General features: G+C 48.4%; 2 protein-coding genes across 19 annotated transcripts in view; one reads left to right on the top strand and one right to left on the bottom strand.

Annotated features, from left to right (window-relative positions):
* The window catches only part of PPIP5K1 (diphosphoinositol pentakisphosphate kinase 1), a 39,859-nt gene extending 24,850 nt beyond the window's left edge, over positions 1-15,009 (bottom strand). For 8 of the 14 annotated variants that reach the window (XM_025271311.2, XM_025271317.2, XM_025271316.2 and 5 more), the window contains exons 1-20: positions 14,947-15,008; positions 9,224-9,319; positions 8,778-8,952; positions 8,148-8,343; positions 7,608-7,698; positions 7,296-7,381; positions 6,839-6,993; positions 6,606-6,707; positions 5,979-6,140; positions 5,711-5,832; positions 4,422-4,523; positions 4,114-4,200; positions 3,918-3,993; positions 3,693-3,802; positions 3,524-3,606; positions 3,007-3,138; positions 2,713-2,834; positions 2,250-2,432; positions 481-622; positions 67-290 (exon numbers count right to left, since the gene is read on the bottom strand). In XM_025271311.2, coding sequence (XP_025127096.1) covers positions 67-290; positions 481-622; positions 2,250-2,432; positions 2,713-2,834; positions 3,007-3,138; positions 3,524-3,606; positions 3,693-3,802; positions 3,918-3,993; positions 4,114-4,200; positions 4,422-4,523; positions 5,711-5,832; positions 5,979-6,140; positions 6,606-6,707; positions 6,839-6,993; positions 7,296-7,381; positions 7,608-7,698; positions 8,148-8,343; positions 8,778-8,924 — 2,322 coding nt within the window. In that variant the 5' untranslated portion in view covers positions 8,925-8,952; positions 9,224-9,319; positions 14,947-15,008. Of the gene's footprint in view, positions 1-66; positions 291-480; positions 623-2,249; positions 2,433-2,712; positions 2,835-3,006; positions 3,139-3,523; positions 3,607-3,692; positions 3,803-3,917; positions 3,994-4,113; positions 4,201-4,421; positions 4,524-5,710; positions 5,833-5,978; positions 6,141-6,605; positions 6,708-6,838; positions 6,994-7,295; positions 7,382-7,607; positions 7,699-8,147; positions 8,344-8,777; positions 8,953-9,223; positions 9,320-10,313; positions 10,369-12,513; positions 12,538-13,089; positions 13,531-14,561; positions 14,717-14,946 lie in introns of those variants that run through there. The other 6 variants (XM_025271315.2, XM_025271314.2, XM_044933112.1 and 3 more) reach the window with 6 other exon arrangements.
* Positions 15,010-19,462: 4,453 nt separating this feature from the next.
* Positions 19,463-25,550, top strand: LOC102406388 (creatine kinase U-type, mitochondrial). 5 transcript variants are annotated; one of them, XM_006042632.3, is made up of 10 exons: positions 19,463-19,615; positions 20,499-20,787; positions 21,421-21,619; positions 21,821-21,916; positions 22,300-22,521; positions 22,673-22,758; positions 22,865-22,988; positions 24,654-24,788; positions 24,987-25,112; positions 25,308-25,550. In XM_006042632.3, the coding sequence occupies exons 2-10, from the start codon at positions 20,639-20,641 to the stop codon at positions 25,419-25,421; spliced, it is 1,251 nt and encodes a 416-aa protein (XP_006042694.1). In that variant the 5' UTR covers positions 19,463-19,615; positions 20,499-20,638; the 3' UTR covers positions 25,422-25,550. The 5 variants fall into 5 exon arrangements, with proteins under 5 accessions (XP_006042694.1, XP_006042693.1, XP_006042692.1 ...); XM_006042631.3 differs by having other exon boundaries at positions 19,464-19,615; positions 20,466-20,787; XM_006042630.3 differs by having other exon boundaries at positions 19,470-19,704.
* Positions 25,551-25,554: the final 4 nt, after the last annotated feature.

The raw sequence follows: 25,554 nt of genomic DNA, 5'->3' as shown, positions 1-25,554 counted from the left end.
CTGCCTTTTCTCTCCTTCCTGCCCAGTGCCCCTGGCCCCAGACTCGATCCCTTCCGTGAGACTCACCTGGGGAATGACTACATCAGCCAGCGCCTTAGAGAGACGGAGCAGCTCTGCTGTGCCTTGAAGTCCCAGACTCCCATTGTGCTGTACATCATACTTGACACAGTCGTAGATGTCAGGGATCTTACTGATGTCATAGCGCCCACTCTTCTGCCGGAAGTCACGCTCCAGCTTGCTCCAACGCTGCAGCATCAGCTCTAGTGTCTCGCTGTGGTAGAGCTGCAGGTCTGGAAGGCGGACAGACGGTCAGAGAGAACCAGAGGCTTTACCTCTAACCAAAGGCCCTGGCACACCTGAAGCAGAGCCAGAGAGATGAGGATGACTTGTCTCAGACACGTAGGAGAGGGCACACAGTGGCCTGAGGAACCTATCCATACCCAAAACCCTGAAAAGGAAGACAGCAGTGTTCGAACCCACCTACAGACTTGGGGTCCTGCATCCGTTCCCGGATCTGGTGAGTGAGGTTTTCAATCAGGTCAAAAACTTGATCACAGACCTTCACAGGATTCTGGATAACAGCCATGGAGCTGAGGAGGGAAGTGCTTCCAGTGGGAGCCAGCTGTGGAGAACAGAGACATGGAGAGCAAGACAGACTCAGTGCCAACTGCCCAGGCTCCTGTGCGCTCATCACAGAGACTGCCAGCAAACCGGCTCTGTCTGTCGGCTTGCTCCCACAAGCATTCCCAGGCTTCTGGGAACACTAGCAGTTCCAGTGAGGGGATTGGCCTAGCACACAGCTACCTGAGAATGGGTCATCTTAAAAGTTTTGAAGTCCGAGGAAATAAAACAGATCTAGGTCTTCTTGGGGGTTCTAAAATACTCAGAGAAAATGCTGAGGAATAAAGATTCAACCCAAATCCCCACAGAATGTTTTCATGAGTGGATAATAGAAATGACATTATCTTATTCCTCTAAACAAGGTGCTAGCTTGAACCTAGAGCAGAGGTGCCGCTTCAGAACTAAGTCCAACTCAAGCATGTAGGATGGTCCCAGTCAATGAAGAACGGGGAGGAGGCGAGGAGACCGCAGGTGGAATGTACTCATTCTACCTCACTCCTCACAGGTTCCATTCTTGCTGGCCAAGGGTAGCAAGGCAAAAAGGAAAAGATGCCTTAGCATTTTTTGATTTGACATTGAGCAATGACTTGGAAAATAAGGTAGCAAGGTCCCGCCCCTTTATCGAGGCCTGCTCAGAGAACACAGAAAATGCTATTCTCTAGAACAGACCCTAAGCATCTGGGCAACTTTAAGAAAGACCCAAAGCAAGACCAATTGAGCCTAGAATGGTGAGTGAGAAGATAAAAATGGTTTTTGTCTTAAGTTACTGAGTTTGGGGTGGCTTTTAATACAGCAGTAGACACATTGAAAAATTATTTTATTGAAAATCCTTGGGATCAGCTGTGTTTTGGAACTGAGAATTTTTTGGACTTTAAGAAGTTAATACAGAGCATATGCCATATGTTAGATAATACCTCCAGCAGGGCCTAGGGCATAACCAAACACTGTTCTATTTCTGCAGCAAAATGTAGATGACTATTTTACACAAGATGGGATAAATAGGGATTAGAAAGAGTCTTATCATGTTGGATTTTGCTGCCAAAGGCGTATCTTCTTTTTAAATTTATTTATTTTTGGCTGCGCTGGGTCTCTGTTGCTGGGCTTTCTCTAGTTGCGGCGAGCAGGGGCTACTCTCTGGTTGTGATGCACGGGCTTCTCACTGCGGTGGCTTCTACTGTCTCAGAGCACAGGCTCTAGGCCATGCGGGCTTTAACAGCCGCAGCGCTCAGGCTCAGTGGTTGCCGTTCCCTGACTCTAGAGCATGGGCTCAGCAGTAGTGACACATGGATTTAGCGGCTCTGAGGCATATGGGATCTTCCTGGATCAGAGACTGAATCTGTGTCCCCTGCATTGGCAGGTGGATTCTTAACCACTGGACCACCAGACTTCCCTGCCAAATGAATCTTGGTGGCAAGGTTATAAAAATCTCTGATTTTCAAAATTCTAGATGACAGATTGTGGACCCATACTTACCTCAAAGGGTAGGCAAGGATTAAATGACTGAATGTATGGAAAGCATGTGAAACAGTGCCTGGCACATCATAAATACCATTACTGATGGCTATTATTTAAAATTCTAGGACTTTGGGAGTGGGGTGTATTGGGCACAAAGATAGGGACAGCCTGACCTGATCGTAATCCTCAGGGCCAAAGGGCGCATCCTGCTGCAGAATGTGGTGTAGCCGAGCCTTCACACGGCGCTGGCAGCTGCTCAGGGAATCCCCATCGCTGTCCAAGAGCCCGTTCATGTTGGCACTCTTCACCATTTGTACCAAAATGGGTGTCAACTCCCCTTCTAGAGCCAGAAGGCCCTGGAGGGAAAGCACGAAGTCCATCAAGTTTTCCTTCTATTCCACTTCCCCTAGGCTTCGATGGTCCCAGAGATCAAATGAGAGCTGGCTTGGGGGAGCTGGGGTGCAGATCAAGGGGCTCACCCTATTAATTATTCTCAGTAGCATAGGATGTAGTCATACACAAGCAGAAACTCCTCTGAGTTGGCACACAAATCCTCTGAAATTTCCTGACTAGTTCTCCAAACTGTGCTTCTCTACCTAATGGAAGCTGGGACTGTGGGAGAACTAGAGTGAGCACCTTAGCAAAGGCTGCGGCAGTCATCTGGACACGGCCCTCATCAGAGGCGTAAATCTTGAGATCGTGGCGGAAAGTGCTATGGAGACGAAGCAGCCCACAGCCAGGAAAACCAGCATAGTCACCTGGGGGCAAAGGGGAAGACCAGAAATGGATGGCTATGCACACCCAAGAATGTTCATTTCCCCTTTAACCTCCCCAACACCTCTGTCCCTTTGTTTCCTCAACTTACTCTCTAATCATCGTATCTCAGCCCTGCTATGTATCTACACCTCCCCGGCCCCGCCAGACACTCACCCTGTCCTCCAGGGTACATGCAGCGGAAAGCTCGCCCCAGCTCCTCAGCCTGAACACGGCCAGCCGGGGTCAGTTCTCCACCCCACTTCAGTACCAGCAAGAGGGATGGGGCCAGAGCCTCCCGTTGTGTATCTGCAGGAATAAGAGGGAGTGAACAGGTCTAGATCTAAGGAAAACAGTGTGTGCTTAGTCACTCAGTGGTGTCTGACTCTTGCAACCCCATGGACTGTAGCCCACTAGGCTCCTCTGTCCATGGTATTTCCCAGGCAAGAATACTGGAGTGGGTTGCCATTTCCTCCTCCAGGGGATCTTTTCGACACAGGGATTGAACCAGCATTTCCTGCATTGCAGGCAGATTCTTTACTGTTGAGAAAGTGTGGAAGCACAAGGAAAACAGTGGGGACATCTAAATGTTAAGTCTTCTGAGGAGCCTAGAAAGGTAATTTGGGAGAGAGGTCATCTAAGGGTTCAAGAATAAAAGATGTGAGTAGTAAAGGAAAGAACTGTTATGTCTCACCTTGCCCCTCATTAGAAGCTTTTACTCCATGAGGGTAGTAAGTCAGCTGCACCTTCCGGTTGATGCCTGAGAAGTGACCGTACCTGCAGGATAAACTCACAGTTTGCTTTCTACCCCAGCACCCAATTCTTATGGCTATTGACACCCTCTTTCCTACTCCCTTTCTCACATCTCCAGCACAGATTTTAACTGCTCCAATTTCCCCGTCTTCTCCTCGATCTCACCACCTGGTTCTTTCTCCAGTTCAGCCAATAGCAGCCGTGTGATGTCCAGCACCTCCTGGAGGAAATAATAGGATGTCCACGCAGGAGGCCAAGTCCTGGCTGGCTAGGCTTTCATCCTGGCCTCTGTCTTTTCATAGCACTGCTCCTGCCAGCCAGATTCATCATCTTACCTGTAGCTGCTCTGGCCGCTTCAGTTTTAATTTCCCTGTCTTGTAGCCACCATGTTTTTCAAATAGACTAAAAAATCTGAAGAAAGGAGGAGAAGCTTCAGTAAGGGCTGAGAAAGGCAAAAACCTCTGGGAGGTGCCCCTCCCCATTTCCCTTACAAAAACCTATTTGTCTAGATTAGAACACTCGGCTTTTTACCTTGGGTGTGTCACCTCCATCTTCATCTTCTGCTTGGGTGTACGATCCCCATGACGAATGATTGCAATGACACAACGAAGTTCCATCCTAAGACAGGGAATGCTGTTAGAGCCACCTCCCCATCCCACCCCACACCGCCACCCATTTCATCCTACTCGCCATGTCAAAGAACACAGGAAAGACTATCTGAGATGAGGAATACAGGTAGGCTCCACCGGTCAGATGGCACAGGGGCAGGAAGTGACCACTGGTCTGACTTAGATGTCTTAAGTGGTTACTCCAAATTTTTAACTTTTACTTTTGCTCACATAGTGCCAGAAGTGGTAGGGACAATGGGAATGTCCTCAGCCTCCATGGGGATGGACCACGGGATCTGGAACTGCGGGGCAAGCTCCCGCATTATGGTATTCCTAGAAGGAGAAACATGAAGAACCCACATGAATATGAATGAACCAGAACTACACATCTGAATGAAGTTCAAAAAAACTAATAATATGTTAATATAAAATCTAAAGACATGCGAAAAAAATCCCTATATTTGTAATAAAGATTGTGTTTACCTCTGGGTGGGAGGGGAGGGGATGTTATTAGTAAGGGTTATGTAGGGGCTTCAATTCTATGTGCTTGCTTTTTTTTTTTTTTTTTTTGGTTGCACCACACAGCTTGTAAGACCTTAGTTCTGTGACCACGTATTGAACCTGGGCCCTCAGCAGTGAAAGCGCCAAGTCCTAACCACTGGGCTGCCAGGGAATTCCCTCAACTATATTCTTAATATTTTATTTCTTAAGCTCAATGGTGAATATACCGATACTCACCATAGCCATCATTCCTTAAACATTTTTGAATGTTTTACATATTAAAAAGTCAAGTTGAAAGACAGTGTTATGGTATGATCACATTTAGTACAATAAATGGTCTGTTTATATACAGAAGAAAAAGACATATTGTTATGTCTAAAACAGTTAACAGTAATTCCCTCTGGGGAGAGCCATGTTGGGAAGGCAAGAGAGTTGAGGAGCCCTTTCTCTACTTTCCTTTTTCACTTTTAAATCATTTTTACAGCATTTAAAGTACAGGCAGACCTCAGGGACATTGAGAGTTCAGTTCCAGACCACTGCAATACAGTGAATATCTCTATAAAGTGAGTCACAGGAGTTTTCTTGTTTAGCAGTGCATATGAAAGTTACCGTAGTCTAGTAAGTGTGCAATAGTATTATGTATAAAAAAATATATACATACATTAATTAAAAAATACTTTATTGCTAAAAAGTGTTAACCACTATCTGAGCCTTCAGCAAGTTCTAATCTTTTTGCAATAGTAACATCAAAGATCACTGATCGCATATCACTATGACAAGCATAATAACAAGGAAAAATACTGTGAGAATTACCAAAATGTCACACAGAGACATGAAGTTAGGAAATGCTGTTAGAAAAATGGTGAAAATAGACTTGCTCAAAGGTTGCCACAAACCTTCAAAATGTAAAAAAACACAATACCTGCAAAGTTCAACAAAACAAGGTGTCTTTAAAGTAAAACTTTGCTATTCTCCTCTTTAAGCCCATTCTCCCCAGCCCAGACCACTGTGTCCCTTACCCTAGAATCTTGGCACAATCATCATAGTATTTCATCGAATTCTTGACAAAACTGAAGCCATTGACATCACACACAAAGGAGTGACCATTGGCACGGAGGAGATCAAAACCACAAACTGTTTGCTGCAAAGGGAAGAAGGGAAGATGAGAACAAGAGGGCCATGCTGCCTTCTCAGCTTCGCCCCACCAACCTCTCCCTCATGCCACAGCCCCTCCCCTGCACCCCTCCTGCTCCTGCACAACCTCCCTACCAAGGGGCCTCCCTTCACCTTAAAAGCTACACAGACTTTCCTGGCCACCAGCTTTTCCATGGCAGTCAGCATGACTGGATATCGAATCTCTTTCCCCTCACTGTCTCGTTCAACCTTCCCATCCAAAGCTGGAGATTTTCTGGCTTCAGCATGGGCATAGTCTGGCCCCACTGTGTACACCTGCAGGTACATAGCACCACTGAGTATGCCCACAGCTCACCCTGTACATGAGAAGGCAATATGAGCGTCATGTCTATAGGCTGGTTTCCCAGGAAACATAAACAAAACAAACAAATCCCCCGAGTATTAAGAACAAGAAGACTGACTTTTTTTTTTTTTTTTAACTGAGATGGAACTTCAGTATCATTATGAAAGTTTCTTCATGGGACTCTAAAACTATCGCCTAGTCCTTACTAAGAAATAACTTACCAACATTATTCCATTTTCCACATTACCCTTGCCCTCACTCTGATAGTGACAATATAAATACCTACTTCCCCAATCCTTGTCTTCACCTGCATATGAAAGCCAATCCCATTCACACTTAATTTTCTATAACTGCTTCCCTACACTTCTACTTGCGTCACAAGCACCCCACCCAACTCAGACATTTATAACCTCTTAAATCCCCGTATCCACCATAACCTTGACATCTGTGCCATCTGTTGGCATAAACTCCTCATAGATGTATGAGCCTGTCTTTCGGACGCTGCTCTCTGGAGAGTAAACACTGCTTCGGCTGCCAATCTTCAGGAGAAAAAGGAAGGGGAAGAAAAAAAAAAGGTTGCCTCTAACTTGTCCCCAAGTCTTCCAGCTTCCCTTCCCACAACTTCATTCTTGCTCATCTACTTCTCTGCCTCCCCAGATGTCTCCCACACCTTACGGAAGAGCCGCTGGCTTCCTCCTCCAGCTGAGCTGGGGTAGTAGATGTAAACGTTGTGGTCCTCTGCACTCACAGGCTTCTCCACAAAGGGCTTGGGGAAGACGGCTCCATTTACCTCCACCTGGTCTTCACCCTCTATCAGGTTGCACTCTGAAAGGTAGGTGTGTGGTCATTCCTAGGGCCCAAGAATGCTTCCAACTCCCAACTTCTCTGAGTTTTAATCTCCATCACCCTCAAATTTCTATGACCATACTTTAATAATAGATATGGTAACTAACATCTGTATACAAGGTCTCAGACTCTGTCCAAAGACCCATGGCTCTAGCTCTACCCGTAGTCCAGTAACCAAAGCCTCACAGAGACAGGTGGCACATAGCTGTCTAGAGAACGGAGAACTGGGCTCAGTCACAGAAAGCGGGGCAGCGTAGGACTGGACAAGGCCAGGTACTCACCCTCGGGCCGGGCAGGGTCACGGTTGAGCACAGCGTATCGAGGCAGGTCAATACCCTCCTCCTGCAGGATCCGGTACACCTCCCTCCTGTTACCCCCGAATAAATTAGCTGGGAGAGGTGGGGGCAGGTGACGAGGGGAGAGGCTAGGGATTTCATTCACTCAGGAATTGGGAGACACCCGTGTATAGAACTCAAGAGGGTTTGGTACAACAATTCGACATGTTTGTTTGACTCTGCCCCTCCCAGAGTGGGTTCTCTATAACAGGCATGATCTCAGGGCCACCCATCCCCCCAGTCAACAGAAAGCTATACCTATCCTGGATGTAATACTGCATAGCCAGGTCATTGATAAGAAAAGGGTTTCGAAGCTTGGAGTAAGCAACAGCTTTGTCCAGGGGAAAGCCTGGGATGGAGAGAGGAAATAGAGAGGTGGAAGAAAGAAAGAGAGAAACAGTGAGAAAACAGCAAGAGAAACAGAGAAATGTGTTAAAGCTATTCGTTGCCACTGAGCTCCACAACCCGTCCAACCCAGCACTCATCCTCCTGCCCAATTTTGCAAGTCTAGAAAATCCATCAGGAAAAAAGCAAAACAGAAACTACTTGTAGGGTCCTTCCAAAGACCGATTTTGTCAGAGATCCGAAGAAACTTACAGAGCCTTCCTGAGGTTTGAATATGGGCTTTAAACTAACCCCAGCAACTTCTCCAAGATGTAGGAAAAGCAAATCCCTTTGCACTATTCTCTAGTGTCGGGAAGAGAGGATGACTTCTTTACTATTTGACAGTAAGAGCCTCATTTCCCAGTCCAGCATTCCCAACACCACTCCTTCCCATTTTCCTTCACAGACACCAACCTTTGGAGTGGAAGGAGATGAGGCAGTGGCAGGATGGCCAGTTTTCCACAGGTTCATTGAGGATCACGTCTTCTCCCAGGATGATAACAGTCAGGTAGTCAAACCTGCAGAGTCGCTCTAGGATCTGGGTCATTGGCTTGGACTTGGATTTCTTGGTCATGGCACAGATGCCAACAATGATCTGAGGTTCAGGAGGCTACCAGGAGGAAGTGCCGTCAGGAACTTAGGAACTTCTCACCTGAACCGCCTTTATCAGGGAACACTGCCTCATCATCTCCTTAGGGCAGAGTTTCTTGTCAGGACTTTGGACTTAGGGGGTTAAGGTTGTCTCCTAACTCAGGCCTAGATTGGGGTTCCTGCAGGGATTCCTCCTGCCACAGTGGGATACGTGTACTCAGGCAGAAGAGTCAGAGAACCAATAATCATGAGACAACAGGAGGCGGGCACAAGCAGAGGGGCTTCAAGGAGCGGCAGTCTAACCAGTCTCCACTGCCCTTCCCTTTCATCAAGAGGGCCTGTTTGTGACAGGGAGTCTCAGTGGGAAGATTGGGAGGAGGTGTCTCAATCCTATGGAATCTCCACTATGGCGGGGGTCCCAACACCAAGTGACATCATGCCCCCTAATCTTACCACTTCATCCTCCTCATCCTCAAGGAGCTCGCTGTCACTCTCTTCTGGCCTCATGCCGAGTCCACGGGTGCCCAGCCCCTCATCTCCAGCTCCGAGGAAGAAGTGGGCTGTGGCACTCTCGCCCTCACTGGCCGGCAGTGACCACATCCCCGCCGGAGCACCCACTCATCCCGCCCTGAAATGGAGGGGATCCCCGTTAGCTCAGAATCCAAGTCCCACAGTAGTGGGTGGGGTTGGGGGATGGGGAATGAGAAAATAAGAGGGAACTACAAGGGGAAACAGGAAACAAAGCTACAGTGACAAGGATCAACAGGGAAGGAGGCACGTGGGCTGTGACTGGCAATGACTAAAGATGCCCAAGAGAAAATCAAGGTTTCCCTTTTTCTCCCTGCTCACCCCACCCCCAACCAGGAGCCTGGGATGAGAATTACTGGATTAACCCTTACCGTGCTGGCATGTCCCTGATTCTGCCAGCAGGAAAAATCATTAACTCCAGCAGCAAATGGGAAAGGCAGTTCTTCATGGAGGGCCACTGTTGATTCCTACCATAAGAAAAGAAGGTTAGAATGACATTTCAACTTCAGATTCATTCGAAATCTTCCCAGCCCTCCTCTACCTCCCAACGGCAAAAAGCAGAGGCATCGCCTTGCCGACAAAGATTGGTGAAGTCAAAGCTATGGTTTTTCCAGGAGTCATATACGGATGTGAGAGTCCGACCATAAAGAAAGCTGAGCATCAAAGAATTGATGCTTTTGAATTGCAGTGCTGGAAAAGACTCTTGGGAGTCCCTTGGACTGCAAGGAGATCAAAATAGTCAATCCTAAAGGAAATCAACATTCATTGGAAGGACTGATGCTGAAGCTGAAGCATGCTGAAGCTAAGCTCCAATACCTTGGCCACCTGATGCGAAGAGCTGACTCACTGGAAAAGACCCTGATGCTGGGAAAGACTGAGGGCAGGAGGAGATCTGGGGGACAGAGGATGAGATGGTTGAATGGCATCACCAACTCACTGGATATGAATTTGTGCAATCTCCAGGAGATAGGGAAGGACAGGGAAGCCTGGCATGCTTCAGTCCAGGGGGCGGTCACAAAGAGTCGGAAATGACTTAGCAACTGAATAACAACAACAATTCAAGAGCAGAGGAATGAGAGAGCTCAGTTGCTTTTGCTCTTCACCTCTATCTTCATTCCTACCAAGGACTAACAAAAAAAAACATTGATTGATTGATTGAGGGCATTGATTGATATGTTCTAAGCATTGTATAAGAACATTAAAATCCCTTTGCCCTGACTCTCCTTTATCTACTTTACCTTAAAAGAAAGACACCCAATTCCAGAAAAATCTGTTCAAGAAAAAAGGTCTAGTGCTAGTTGGGAAATTCAGGATACAGGCATCCATACAACAGGCCCCAACCCATTCTCAAACTGAAATTTCAGTTTTCTCTCTACTGTCACAGGGTACACAGACACAAGGCTGGTCTAGGCCAAGGTCCTTCATAACAGAAGTTACAATGCAAAAAAAAAAAAATCCTACCTAGAGCAATTATCAGTGAGAATATTTTTTTTAATAATTTTATTTATCTGTTTTTGGCTGTGTTGGGTCTTCCTTGCTGAGAGGGCTTTTCTCCAGCTGCGGCGAGTGGGGGCTACTCTCTAGTTGCAGTTCGAGCTTCTCATTGCAGAGGCTTTTCTTGTCGTGGAGCATGGGCTCTACAGCGCAAGGGCTTCCGTAGCTGCAGCATGTGGGCTCCGTAGGTGCAGTTCCTGGGCTCTAGAGCACAAGTTCAGTTGTGACAGGCGGGCTTTGTTGCTCCGTGGCATGTGGGATCTTCCCAGATCAGGGATCGAACCCGTGTCTCCTGCATTGGCAGGCAGATTCTTTGCCACTGAGCCACCTGGGAAGCTCTGGTAATATCTTAAGAGTTAAAATTGAATTAGAACAACCTGGAAGTTCCACTTTTGTACACATATAGAAGTAGTGGTTCTTAACTAACTGTGATTATACTGTGCAATAAACAATTGTCAGGAGACACTTTTGGTTATCACAACTCGGCAGGTGCTATTGGCATCTACTGAGTAGAGGCCAAGGATGCTGCTGAAAATTCTAAAAGACATAGCATATACCTCCACAACAAAGAATTGTCCAGTCCAAAATGTGAGTGGTGCCGAGGCTGAGAAACTCCCTGTAGAGAAATTTTCCCACGTAAGAAGACATGTGCAAGAATATTCATAACCTACTGTTGGTAAGGGTAAAACCTAAGAACAATTCAGATGTCACAAGTTAAAGAATGATAAATATAATGTAGTATACACAAATGGTTGACTAATAGCAAATATTTAAAATGAATCAGGGGCAGGGTTCCCTGGTGGTCTAGGGTTAAGAATCCATCTGCCAAAGCACGAGACTTGGGTTCTATCCCTAATCCAGGAAGATCCCACGTGACTCAGAGCAGCTGAGCCTGTGGGCCACAACTATTGAGCCCGTGCTCTAAAGTCTGGGAACCGCAACTACTGAACCCATGGGCCACAACTGCTGAAGCCCATGTGCTGTAGAACCTGTGCTCTGCAACAAGAGAAGCCGTCACACTGCAACTAGAGACAAGCTCCCACTCTCCACAACTAGAGAAAAGCAAAGAAAACCCCACACTGCCTCCCCACAAAAAAAGAGAGAATTGGGGGATAAATTAGGAGCTTTAAGATTAAGATATACATACTGCTGCTGCTATGCTGCTAAGTCACTTCGGTCATGTCCGACTCTGTGCGACCCCATAGATGGCAGCCCACCAGGCTCCCCCATCCCTGGGATTCTCCAGGCAAGAACACTGGAGTGGGTTGCCATTTCCTTCTCCAATGCATGAAAGTGAAAAGTGAAAGTGAAATCACTCAGTCGTGTCTGAGTCTTAGCGACCCCATGGACTGCAGCCTACCAGGCTCCTCCGTCCATGGGATTTTCCAAGCAAGAGCACTGGAGTGGGGTGCCACTGCCTTCTCCATACACACTACTATATATAAAATAACTAAACAACAAGGACCAACTGCATAGTACAGGGAACTATACTCAATATCTTGTAATAATCTATAATGAAGGGACTTTCCTGGTGAGTCAGTGCCTAAGACTCTGCTCGCAATGCAAATAGCCCAGGACTGATCCCTGGTCAGGGAACTAGATCCCACATGCCACAACTAAAGATTCCGAGTGCTGCAACTAAGACCTGGTGCAGCCAAAAAACAAACAAACAAATAAAAAAACCTATAATGGAAGAATCTGAAAAAAGTATATATATATGTGTGTGTGCATATATATATATATATAGATCATTTTGCTGTACACCTGAAACTAACACAACATTGTAAATTATCCTTCAATTTTTAAAAAATGAATCAAAGCTATATAAAACATGAATAGCTTCCAAATGCAAACTGCAGAAACATACATGAAGGACAATTCTACTTGTACAAATAAAAATACTACAAATGTTTATGACTGCATACATAATTAGACATATCTGCTAAAACTAAATCGTGGGAATAGAAGTACCTGTTATTCTTTTCTCCCAAAATGAAATTGAATCATATCAGCAATTTTCTACGTTCTGCAAAAGTTCTCAGAAATACTGACCAATGGATCTAATGAAAGCCACAAACTCCGTTAAGTAAATGGAATGATTTAGTCTTATAGACTTGTACAGTAGTCCTCAATAATTCCTTTCTGTATTTTTATTTTAAATCCTTACCCTTCACGTGAACTCTGAAGCTTTGATTAGAAAGCCACAGCTAATCTTTATACAGATCCTGACCTTTCTAGTCTTCACCACCTGCTTTTCTCTGTTGTTCCACCACCAGACAACACTGTCCTTAGACTTAACATTTCCAGTTGTGTACCGCAGGTCTCTACACATACACACCCCTCCTGATTACAGGCTATTTCTTTGAATTCCGTTCTAGTGACCTGACCCAATTTCCATGACTTGTGACATTCTCAAGGTCCCTGTACAGTTTAAGCAAGCCGAAGTTTGTGGCAGGCTTTATCCTTTCTCCGAAGCAGGAGCTTTTTCTATGTCTAAGATTCCTAACCCTTCACACTTTCTGCCACTAAGCCCTTCCTGGTTTGCTACTGAATGTACACTATCACATTCTTGAAGTTCTATTTTAACTCTCTAACAGGAGATGGTAATAGAATAGCAAAGGAAAATGTGTTCACAAATGTCGAGCTGAAGGAACACGAAAGGTCTAAATTCATAGTTAACAAAGCAGAAATAGAAGCCTGACAGAAATAGCCATGAAATAAGCCAGGATTTATTTAGATGTACCTCTGGGAGAAGCTGGGCTTTAACACGGTGTTCCAACAGCCACAGCCGGTTTCTGTGCTCTTCTCCCCTTCCTCCTCTCTCTTTCCTAATACTTTGTTGCAAAAGAAAACTTCAGACCCTACACTCAGCTAAAGGGCAAGTCTTACTGGGGCAATGTGGAAGGGAGAGAGGGAGGGAGAAAGGGAGGGAGGGAGGGAGAAAGGGAGGGAGGGAGGGAGGGAGGGAGGAGACAGTAGGTAAGGAGAGGGCGGGGCAGGGGCACAATCTCCTCAGGAACATCTATGTCAAACTGGATCTAGAGAAGGGATGTGGTTTCCCTGGTGGCTCAGATGTTGAAGAATCTGCCTGCAACACAGAAGACCCAGCTTTTAAGAGAGGGGATAGCAGGGAGGGTTCTGTGCTATGCTTAGTCGATTCTGACTCTTTGTGACCCTATGGACTGTAGCCCGCCAGGCTCCTCCATCCGTGGAATTCTCCAAGCAAGAATACAAGAGGGGATACCCTATCCCTTCTCCAGGGGAATCTTCCTGCATTGCAGACAGATTCTTTACCAGCTGAACTACCAGGGAAGCCCAGAAGGGAGGGTAGGTGGTTTAGTTCCTAAGTTGTGCCGACTGTTTGTGACCCCATGGACTGTAGCCTGCCAGGCTCCTCTGTCCATGGGATTTCCCAGGCAAGAATACTGGAGTGGGTTGCCATTTCCTTCTCCAGGGGATCTTCCCGACCCAGGAATCAAACCCAGGTCTCCTGCATTGTGAGCAGATTCTTTACCGACTGAGGGAGGGTAAACTGTGTTAATTTCTTTCTCCCTTAGAATTTAGGGCTGCTTGCCTAGTCCTCTAATTTCTTTAACCACCATGCACTTGTTGCAGGGCCCCATTAGTGGTGAAAGAGAAACGTCAGTACAGAGTCCAGGCAGAAATATTTCCAACACAGTTAAAACTCCTCAGACCATCAACACTGTCTTCTTCAACAGTGGACCCCTTAGTTCCTACTTGATACAGTTTTTTTTTTTGTTTGGTTGGTTTTTTGGTTTTTGTTTTTGTTTTTTTTGATGCAGACTTGAATGATTCATACATACACTTTTTCTGCCACCGATGAAATGTGCTGATGCCCTTGTTCTCCATATCAACTCCCTCATATCGCTTTCTTTTTCCTACTTGCTAAAATGACTCTTCCTTGACTCCCTGAACTACCGCTCTCTCCTCTTTCACTGATCAACTGATCCAATGAACAATCCGACTAACCCTCTCCCTCACTGGCTCCCCAGCCTTAGGTAGACGTTCAAACCCCGATGAGTCACCGCCCTTGGTAACAAATTTACTTGGAACCCTCAGTGCTTTCCACCCCCCACCCCCAAAGGTTGTCTGTGGCCCACCTCTCCCCACGCGCCCTCCCTCCAGGGTCACCTCCCTCCTCTCTCCAACAATCCCCTTCCTCCAGCCGGCTCTCCGGTCCGACTCCACTCCCACCTCGCCTCACGCGGACCTGCTCACTCTGATTCTCTCCCCTGCAGACGCCCTGGCTCGGCAGGACCCCTCTTCCTCACGCAGACCTCACGCGCCCATCTCTTCTCTCGCGGACCCCCCTCCTCCGCGCTCTCCTCACTCCGCTCCCGGTCCCGATTACCACCGCCCATCCTGACTCCTCTAGCCTTTGCCCGCCCCCGCCTTCCCCGCCTCACTCTCCCTTCGCTGACATTGAGGCCTCTCCGCTGCCTCCCTTCTCAGAGCGGCGCCCCGGCCACTACCAACCAGGGCCCTCAGCACCAACGGAGCCCACTCCACCCAAGCCCACCCCCTCAGATACCGCCCCCAGCCCCCAGCCACTCCCCCACCGCCCCGGGCCCTCACTCACCCGCCTCCCCGCGCTCGCGCAGCCGAACCTGCCGGCAGCGACACCTGACAGCGGCCCAATCAAAGTGCAACTTCTCTTCGGTGCCACCAATCAGCGGAGGGCGCGCACCGGCTGCGGAGTCAGGCTGCGTTGGCCGGCGCTTCTGCGCGGAGGCGGGTGGCCTCTAGTGGCTCTAGGGAGGAAGTGCAACCTGACGTTCTTTCTCCGATTTCTAACTGCGTCGCCACAGTCCATATGCTTGGTCTCGACAGAGACTTTCCAGTGAGATGAAGTGGGGGGTGGGGGGAGCAAGATGCAGAGAAAAAGGCAGAGTCTGTTGCCATTGCACCTCCTTGAGGACAAAACCAGGTCTTCTGTTTCTCTTGTAAAATAAAACGGGATATGATAGATGTGGTGGTGGTTGTTGTCGCCCAGTCGTGTCCAACTCTTTGTGACCCCATGGACTGCAGCATGCCAGGTCTCCCTGTCCCTCACCATCTCCTGGAGTTTGCCCAAGTTCATGTCCATTGCATCGGTAATGCCCTCCAGCCATCTCATTCTCTGATGCCCTCTTCTCCTTCTGCCTTCAGTTTTCCCCCAAATCAGGGACTTTTTCAGTGAGTTGTCTGTTAGCATCAGATGACCAAAATACTGGAGCTCCAGCTTCAGCATCAGTCCTTCCAGTGAATATTCAGGGTTGATCTCCCTTAAGATTGACTGGTTTGATCGCCTTACTGTCCAAGGGACTTTCAGGAGTCCTCCAGCACCACAGTTCAAAGGCACCGATTCTTTGGTATTCTGCCTTCTTTATGGTCCAACTGTCAAAACCATATGTGACCACTGGGAAGACCATAGCCTTAACTATACAGACTTTTGTCAGCAGAGTAATGTCTCTGATTTTCAACACACTAGGGATCCAATAAATGTACATTGCAAATGTTAACAGAAGAGTGAAAGTGGTTCTGGAGACAAAAACAGAGACAGAAACAAATCAGAAATTTGAGAGATGGAAGAGAGACTTATTTATGAAGGAGACAATAAAATGGACAGACTCCACGCATTGCTTGCTCTCTCACCTTTGGTAGCTGTGCAGCCTTGGACAAGTCAGTGAATTTCCCTCAGCCTCTCTTTTCTCACTTGTGAGAGAGTAGGACTGGAAACTCTAACTCACAGGGTACTGATTATATGAAAGCCTTTTGCATGTGTTTGTATTTTTATCTTTGCATCCTCACTCAGGTTTCCCTGGTCAAGACAATTCCAAGTTCTTTTACAAAGCAAGTTTGTGTGCCGGAAGCTCTGTGAGGCCAAACTGAAAGGCCAGAGATTGGAACAGAGAAAGTTTTATTGCAAGGCCAAGCAAAGAGAACAGGTGACACACGCCCCCAAACCCCAAATGCTTCAAAGGTTTTCGGGGAAAAGGTTTTATAGGCAAAATTCCGGGTGAGGGCTGCAGGTATGTTACTTTCCTCTGATTGGTGAGTGGTGAGGTAATAGGGCAGTGCTCCAGGAATCTGTTATTCAGCCTGAAGTTACCATCTTCCACCTGGGGGCGGGGTTGGGAGGTGGCTTGTGTGGGTACTCGGTCACTCAGTTGTGTCCAATTCTTTGCAACCCCGTGGACTGTAGCCCACCAGGCTCCTCTGTCCATGGGATTTTCCTGGCACGAATACTGGAGTAGGTTGACATTTCCTCCTCCAGGAGATCTTCCCAACCGGGGAAAATCAAACCCATGTCTCCAGCATTGGCAGGCAGATTCATTGAGTCCAGTGTAATCAACTTGCCACTAGGTAACTGGCAAGGGAGGAGGCTTTGTTCCTGTATAACTAAGCATATTGTTATGTATATTCCTTTAGGAGGAACCAGGATCCTACTTTAACTGCTGCACTATAGTTTTTATATATATATATATTTTTTTTTTTTTTTTTAATTTATTTGGCTGTGCTGGGTCGTCGCTGCTATGTGGGCTATTCTCTAGTTGTGGCCAGCAGGGGTTATTCTCTAGTTGCAGTGTGCAGGTTTCTCATTGCGGTGGCCTGTCTTGTTGGGTCACCAGGGAATGGTGGCTCAGCAGTAAAGAATCCAATGAGGGTTTGATCCCTGGGTCAGGAAGATGCCCTAGAGGAGGAAATGGCAACCCACTCCAGTACTCTTTCCTGGGAAGTCCCACGGACAAAGGAGCCTGACAGGTTACCGGTTACATGGGGTTGTGTCTAAGGGTCAGATATGACTTAGGGACTAAACCCCCACCCCTACCACCTCTTGCTGCAGAGCACAGGCTCTGGAGCAGAAGGCTTCAGTAGTTGCAGCTCCTGGGTTTAGTTGTCCTGCAGTATGTGGAATCTTCCCAGACCAGGGATCTTCCACCTGGGGGATGGGACCTTCCACCCATGTCTCCTGCATTGGCAGGCAGATTCTTTACCACTTAACCACCAGGGAAGCCCCTGTGAAACAGAAGGGAAGGAGGCAGGGCACAACCTTTAAAGAATGACATAGCCTGAGGTCACAACATAAACTGATTAGAATCAACTGCCTAAGATGGCTCTGAGAGCTGGACCTTGATCCTCAGTATGAAGTGAAGTGACGTGAAGTCGCTCAGTCATGTCCGACTCTTTGCGACCCTGTGGACTGTAGCCCTCCAAGCTCCTCAGTCCATGGGATTCTCCAGGCAAGAATACTGGAGTGGGTTGCCATTTCCTTCTCCAGGGGATCTTCCCAACCCAGGGATCGAACCCAGTTCTCCGTATATTGCAGGCAGACGCTTTAACCTCTGAGCCACGAGGGAAGCCTTGATCCTCAGTATACACTCCCTCCTTGTAATACATCAGCAAGCTAAATGACACACCCAGAGGTTCCATGACAGTTCCAAGGTCAACCATCAAAGATCAAAAGTGGGTGGTAGCCCAATGACTGGAAATCTCCACCCCTTCCCCCCAAATAGTTGGAATAATCCTCTCATTCATTAGCCTTTGAAATTACCCAGTCCATAAAAGCTAACCAGGGGGGCGCTCCCCTGGTGGCTCAGATGGTAAAGAATTGGCCTGCAGTGCAGGAGACCTGGGTTCGATCCCTGGGTTGGGAAGATCCCCTGGAGAAGGGAATGGCTACTCACTCCAGTATTCTTGCCTGGAGAATTCCATGGACAAAGGATCCTGGCAGGCTGCAGTCCAAGGGGTCGCAAAGAGTCGACACAACTGAGCAACTAACACTTAAAAGCTAATAACACTACATTTTGAGGCTTCACTTGCCCTCTTCCGAAGGCCCACACTCAGTGGACTGTGTTTCTCTCTGAATAAATCCACTTCTTATCACTTTGTCTCTCATTGAATTCTTTCTGTGATAAGATATCAAGAACCTGAGCCTCATTAAGTGCTGAAACCAGTTCTGTGACTTCAGTTGGAAGACCATTGGCTGGGTTTGTGTCCCGGCCATGTGGGTTCAAGTCCCAGACTGGCTTTTGGCTAAGTTTGAGTCCTGGTACATGAGTTCAAGTCCCAATCTAAGGTAAACTGTTTCACCTGCACTATAGTTTTTTATTGTTCCTCCTTTGTTTCTGCTTCCCCTCCCTTCCTTGACTAGCAACTATTTGGATCTGCCCTTTGGAACCTGGGGAAGTTCTTGGGAGCTGAAGCCTATTTCCAACAATCAAGAAATGGGGGACACAGTAAGACTTCCATGCCCAGGACCCCTACCCCGGGTCCTGCTTGGTCTCACCTCTTTATGAGTATACAAGTACCCATAGCTTAAAAATTCACCAACTTTGCCGTTTGGGGAGACATTGCTTTGGGAGAGATCCCCAGGGTCCCACTTACTTGCAGCAAGTAATAATAAGTCCTTCCTTCTTCTGTTTTTTACCTTGGTTGTGTCTAATGGCTTGATAACCACCAAAAGGTCAACCCAGTTTTCAGGTAACACAACTGCAGAACTCCATCTAGTCCTGATAATTACTCTCTTAGCAGGAGAAGGAACTGATGGACCGAGAACAGAGGTGATTATCTTCTAAGGATACCCACAGATGAGGAAGGCAGGAAAAGGAGCACTAGGGAAGCCTGAGAGGAATGAATGAAATGAGAGGAAACAGATGGAATGGGGTCTCATCAGTGAGGCCAGAGGACAAGGTGAAGGGGATTTCTTTTTCTCAAAAACTCTCTTAAGATGAACAAATTTCTTACTGTCTTATGAATACATCAAGATAGCTGAAAGACTGGACTAATGCCGCCATGCCTACCCCACCTTAACTGAGCCTCCATACTGAAGCTCACATCCCTATTTCAGCTCCAAGCATTCATTTTCCTTCTGCCAGGACAAAGGTCAAGTCACACCCAAGTCATACTTGGAGATAAGGAACAAAACCCTCTCAAATCTGAATATGCACCATGTGAGGAGAGAGGAGGAGAAGGGACCAGGAGGAACGCAGAGATTCCTTGGTGACCCTTTGCCCTTGGACACCCCTCCTCCTTACACTCTGGATTAAAGAGCATTAGGGAGCCAAGAGAGGAAACACATGTGGTGGTTAGAGACCTGTGCCTGCCTGTTCCCTACCTCACCTCGTCATCTCACCACACCCTACACCTCTCCTTACACTCCCCTTCAGCTCAGGAACTGGGAGCTACAGAGAGGAGAGGAGGAGGAGGAGGAGGAGGAAACAAAATTCCCTGCCCAACTCCAGCCCCACGCCCAGCACAGACAGGAGGTAGGCAAGCCTGCCGAGAATACTCGGAGGGAGTCCTGTGATCAGCAAATAGGTCCCAGCCTGGAAAATTCGCTGAGAAGAGATCAAAGGTGAAGTAAGAGATGGAGAGGAGGATGGAGGAGGGGGTAAAAGTGAGGGATCCTGAGAAGCGGAGGAAGGACACAGCAGGGCTTCAGACTTGGGGGCAAGGTGGGGTGGGGGTGGGGAAAACAGCTAGATGGAGTAAGAGTTGGTGTTTCCCCGATGTCTCTCAGGGAATCTTTCCATAACCTTGTAAGGAGACTTGCACAGGTGTGACAGGGAGGAGCCTTGGTGCTCTTCCTGGTTCTAAGGAAGGGGTGACCTTGAGCCAGCGAGACTGTCTTTCTCAGTGTCTGCCTGTGTGATTTCTCTGTGTGTCTTCCCCTGGTATCTGTTTATGCCACGGGTTCCCCGAGGCCACCTCTCCTGGGGAGACAGAAAGGTTGCAGGGGCAGGCCGAAAAAAAAACGAGAGCAGGTTGGGCAATGTCCCCCTCTTCCACCCAACGGGGCGACGAACGGAGGGTTCCAATGAAACCGAGAGGCTTAGGGGAAGGGTGTTAGGGTTTCGCCGGGCCCCTTGGGTGCTGTCCTCCACTTGGTGCTGAAATCTGGGCGGCCTCACCTCAGGTGGGCCCATTCCCGGGCCTAAGGCTGCAAATGGCCAGTCTCCCTAATCTACCTGGGGGGGTGGTGCCTACCTCTGCCCCCGCACACCTAGCGCGGTGGCAGGCGGGAAGGCGGGGCCTGCACGAGCCCCACCCCTGGAGACTGCAGCGCTGCCTTCTCCTGCGCCCGCCTGCCGCTAGCTCATTGCGCCTCTCCTGCAGTCTGATCGGTACCGGCTTTCACTCCCGCTCCAGCCTCCACGTCAGCCCCCATTTCGGCTCCAGCCTCGCACTCAGCTCCGGCTCTCAGCCTGTCTGCATCGCCCCCCTCCTCCCGGCTCCTGCCCTGAGCCAGCAGCTCCTGCCCTGAGATTCCGTAGGCAGACCCTCAAGCCATGGCTGGTCCCTTCTCTCGTCTGTTGTCTGCCCGCCCCGGGCTCAGGCTCCTGGCTTTGGCTGGAGCTGGTTCTCTCGCCGCTGGGTTTCTACTCCGATCAGAACCTGTTCGAGCCGCCAGTGAACGACGGAGGCTGTATCCCCCGAGGTACCAGTGTCTCAGGCGCTCCGGGGAAAGGGGGGAGGGGGGAAGGTCAGGCAGGTGGTGATAGGGGTGGAGATGATAATCTGGGCAATAGAGAAGGGGTATAATCACCGAGGTTCTGGAGTGGGGCGCTGTGCAGTCTGGAAACCTCACTGGGGTGGCGGTGAGGGGAGGCCAAAACCATAAGGTGAAAGCATTCCTGGGGACTTGGAACCCGCAGTTCCCGCCCCCAAGGCCAGCTCTGGCCCTGCGAGTTCTGGCTGCACCTACTCTGCTCAAATTCCTAATTGAGAGACCAGGAACTATCCTTTCCGCTCTCCTCCATCTCCCTTTCCTGCTGTTCTCTCCGGTTTCCTGAATTCCCCTCCTTAGTCTTTCCCCTCCCCCATCCCTAATGCTGCTTCCATGGGAGAAAAGAACGGAGCAGATATGGGAGAACTGAGCCTCCAGCCAGAGGAAGCTAGAACTCTTGGGAAAGAATAGATCCTGAAAGTCCCTAATGAGGTTACCAAGGTTTAGCCCCGCTCTAGCCTCCCCTCCTCCCAAGGAGCAAAGCCAGGCATGCTCCCAGCTGAGTGCACTGGGTCCAGGCCCCCTGTGCCCTCCCTCCATGGTTACTGGGTACCCCCTCCCTAGTGCTGAGTACCCAGACCTCCGAAAGCACAACAACTGCATGGCCAGTCACCTGACCCCGGCAGTCTATGCCCGGCTCTGCGACAAGACCACACCCACTGGCTGGACGCTAGATCAGTGTATCCAGACTGGCGTGGACAACCCTGGCCACCCCTTCATCAAGACTGTGGGCATGGTAGCTGGTGATGAGGAGACCTATGAGGTAGGGGGCCCCAGAGTTTCCCGGTAAAACCCTGTTCATCTTCCCAGCAATCCCAGTTCCTACGCCCTGAAGCCCCTCACTTTCCCTTAAGACTGGACCATCCATACTTGTGTTTTCCGACCCGGTGAAATCAATCCACAATGAAATCTTGGGAAGGGGTTCCCTCTCCTTAACCACCTTCCCCTCTCAACTCCCCCTCAGGTATTTGCTGAGCTGTTTGACCCTGTGATCCAAGAGCGACACAATGGATATGACCCCCGAACGATGAAACATACCACCGACCTGGATGCCAGCAAGGTAGGTCAAATATCCCACTTCTGATTTGCATTGCCTTTTGTACAACATACTGTTTTTCTCCAGTCCCTTCCACCATAATTATTCTCTGACTCATAGTCATTATACTGCTGAGCTTTCAAGTCTCAGTGTGGGGAAAGAGTTGTATGTTAAGGAGCAGCCGCTGTGGAGAGGAGCGGGCGTTGAGAACGGCTACACCCCAAGGTGGGCAGTGTGGGGGAGGGTTCACAATGAATGCCCCTTCAGTTGGCATGCTTGCCCAATGGGCTGTCCTTCCAGTGCAGGCAATGAAGACTCCTCTAGTTCTTATGGTCTCTGCTTCCCAAGGCCCTCAGCTCCCATCCACCTTGCTTCTGTGACTTACCTTAATTTCTACCATTCCCCAGATCCGTTCTGGCTACTTTGATGAGAGGTATGTATTGTCCTCGAGAGTCAGAACTGGTCGGAGTATCCGGGGACTCAGCCTGCCTCCAGCCTGTACTCGGGCAGAGCGACGAGAGGTGGAACGTGTCGTCGTGGATGCGCTGAATGGCCTGAAGGGTGACCTGGCTGGACGCTACTATCGGCTCAGTGAGATGACAGAGGCTGAGCAGCAGCAGCTAATTGATGTGAGAGGCTTTGAGAGGGAGCTGGGCAGGGGTGGGGCAGATGGAAAGACAAGAGAATCAAGGGAGGCTGGGCCAGATGAGGTAGATGGGCTCTGAGAACCCCGGGGGCTACTGTGTAGATTCTTAACCCAAGTCCTTTTACCCTCCTCAGGACCACTTCCTGTTTGATAAGCCTGTATCTCCATTATTGACTGCAGCAGGAATGGCTCGAGACTGGCCAGATGCGCGTGGAATCTGGTATGAGGCTTAGCTTATCCCAGGCTCCTAAAAGTGCCCCTTTTTTTCTCTATCTCTCCCTTGCCCTGCCTCTTAATTCCAGTTCCTCCCTCTCTCCTGCCTTCAGGCACAACAATGAAAAGAGCTTCTTGATCTGGGTGAATGAGGAGGATCATACACGGGTCATCTCCATGGAGAAAGGTGGCAACATGAAGAAAGTGTTTGAAAGATTCTGCCGAGGCCTCAAAGAGGTTGGAGAAGAATGCATAAGGGAACTAGGTGGGAGGACTTAAGGAAGAAACTAGAATATGTAGATGGGGATATAACTTATCAACCAACCCAGGACACTTTTCATAGTGAAAGAGATGACCACCAATCACTGTAGTCGGACAATAGGTATAAATCAGAACTGTCCAGGGCATATGGTACTGGTATACATGGACCAGGTATACATAAATCTGGGTATGGTCGTCCTAAGAATAGGAAGAGAGAAAGAATGTCAGCAATCTAAGGAAGTAAACAAAGCAGTTGCCAAATAATGCAAAGAAGGAATTGAGATGGTGAGTCAGTGCCTGGGGGGTAGGTTGTGGAATGTGCAGATATAAGGGGAAGGTTTAAGCTTGGACAGATATAAGGAGTGAGGGGTTGGTATGTTCGTGATTCTCATGTAACCACCCATTTCTGAGCCAAGGTAGGCCTTTACTCTAGATTCTGTCCTTCTTACTAAAGTAGCATGTCTAGATTTTAAGCTGAATGGGAGGGAAAACAGGGAAGGTGGAAGATGGAATGGTTTAAGTTCCAGACTGTGTGGCTCTACGTGAGGGGTTGAACTGAATCCTCAGTCCTACAGGAATTAGGTCTCCATATTCGAGTCTAGATTAGAAATTCCCATGAATCCAATCGTTATTGTATGGTCTCATATATACAGTTATGTTTTGGACTTGTAAAGGGAAAGAACTCTCCTTCTTTTAGAATCTTAGCGGGAGGTTCCTATTATTTTTAGCGGGTAATAGGTAACATATCTTTGACCCACTGAAGTGGGTAAGGAAGTACTTTTTATATGTCTTAGTATTCTCATCTGTAAAACTGGGGTAAGAAGACTTCCTACATTTAAGTGGTGGGGATTAAGTGAGATAATGCATATAAAGCATGTGGCCCATAGTAAAAGTTCACAAGTGTTAGCTGCTGTTATTATTCTAGAGGGAAGGATTTCCTCTTGTTCAGCATTATAATATCCCCCATGCCATGGGTCTTTCTGAACTATGAACAGGGTCCCCCTTAGGTTACATAGTGGTCTTCACGAACATTACCCTGGCAGGTCTCCAGTCTCTTCAACTCTAGTGGTCATCTTCATGATTGGGATGTTTAAGTGGAACAAGAACACGCTTCCCACACTCCTCCCCCACCCTCCACAAATATGAGTCCAGCTCTTCTGCTCCATTTTCACCTTTCTGCTTTCTCTTTTTCCACAGCTAACAGGCTCTCTTGCCTCTTCCTGTTGCAAAGCCTACACCCTCATTTTCTGGCTGAAAGAATTCTTCCAAGCTCTAGCTCATTAGCAAAGTAAAGATGTCAATGCATGCAGAACTCCCTGAATAATCAATCCTTTCTCAGTTCAGTTTACCACCTCCGTTCATCTCCCCAGATCATCCTTAGCACATCATTCCCTGAAGTTTCTCTTCTTCCACACAGGATATTTTTGCACAATCTCATCATGATGGGCTTGCAACATCAAAAATATCTTTTATGCATGATAATAATGAGCCATTTCCACCAAAAAAAAAAAAAAAAGCAGTGTCATTCTTTCACATCCCAAATCTTTGGTTCTAGACATATTTCTAGAGCTCCTGTGGGTCCAACTAAGGGAGGGTTTGCACAGCCCTGACATGTCACTAACGGAGGCTTTGTGCATGCAGGTGGAGCGGCTGATCCAGGAGCGTGGCTGGGAGTTCATGTGGAATGAGCGTCTGGGATACATCTTGACCTGTCCGTCTAACCTGGGCACTGGACTTCGGGCAGGAGTGCACATCAAACTGCCCCTGCTGAGCAAAGTAAAGGAGTTGGGCTAGAGAGGAGTATGAGGGAGGAAGTGGCCATGTGGGGTGGAAAAGGGAGTGTGCGCTTTGGGAAGGAGCAGCCATTGTAGCTCTAGAGTCAAGGGAAAAAGCTCTGGGCAGCTTCAGGGCTCTTTCGGGTAGGACCAATCTCAGACTATTGACCCTGCCTCCAAATCTCTGTCTCCCCTCTAGGATAGCCGCTTCCCAAAGATCCTCGAGAACCTAAGGCTCCAAAAACGTGGAACTGGAGGAGTAGACACAGCTGCCACAGGCAGTGTCTTTGATATCTCTAATTTGGACCGACTGGGCAAGTCAGAGGTGAGATTCTCAGGGATTATGGATAGGTCTGTGGGGGGTGATTTGACAAGGAGTGAGCCTCAAGAATGTAATGGAATCTGAAATGAAACTCAGGTTGACTGGGGGAAAACTGGCCATGAGTTCCCAGAGCAGGCAAATCGGTGCTAAAGAGAGTCAGCTTGTGGGAAGCAGAGATCAAGGGTCAGTATCATCCAGGTGGAGCTGGTGCAGCTGGTCATCGATGGAGTAAACTACCTGATTGACTGTGAACGGCGTCTGGAGAGAGGCCAGGATATCCGCATCCCTCCACCTCTCCCCAACAAGCATTAACTCTCGTCCCCAGTGGATGACTCAAGACTCCCAGGACCTCTGCCATTCTAATGGCAGCCCCTTCTTGCCCTGGGTGCCATCATCAACCCACACCCCCCTGTCCTAGTAAAGGCTCCATGCTATGCTTCAGTTG

Source organism: Bubalus bubalis, chromosome 20, assembly GCF_019923935.1.
Source record: "Bubalus bubalis isolate 160015118507 breed Murrah chromosome 20, NDDB_SH_1, whole genome shotgun sequence".
Lineage (NCBI taxonomy): Eukaryota > Metazoa > Chordata > Mammalia > Artiodactyla > Bovidae > Bubalus > Bubalus bubalis.
Note: the sequence above shows the minus strand (reverse complement) of the source record. Positions and strands in the feature narration are given on the sequence as shown.

What these genes read in the sequence shown, in the direction of transcription:
- LOC102406388 (XM_006042632.3), top strand. Translation starts at nt 20,639, where the DNA reads ATGGCTGGTCCCTTCTCTCGTCTGTTGTCTGCCCGCCCCGGGCTCAGG. An exon ending in AGCAGCAGCAGCTAATTGAT is followed by an intron (nt 22,522 to 22,672) that starts GTGAGAGGCTTT and finishes TACCCTCCTCAG; the next exon opens with GACCACTTCCTGTTTGATAA. An exon ending in CCAGATGCGCGTGGAATCTG is followed by an intron (nt 22,759 to 22,864) that starts GTATGAGGCTTA and finishes TCCTGCCTTCAG; the next exon opens with GCACAACAATGAAAAGAGCT.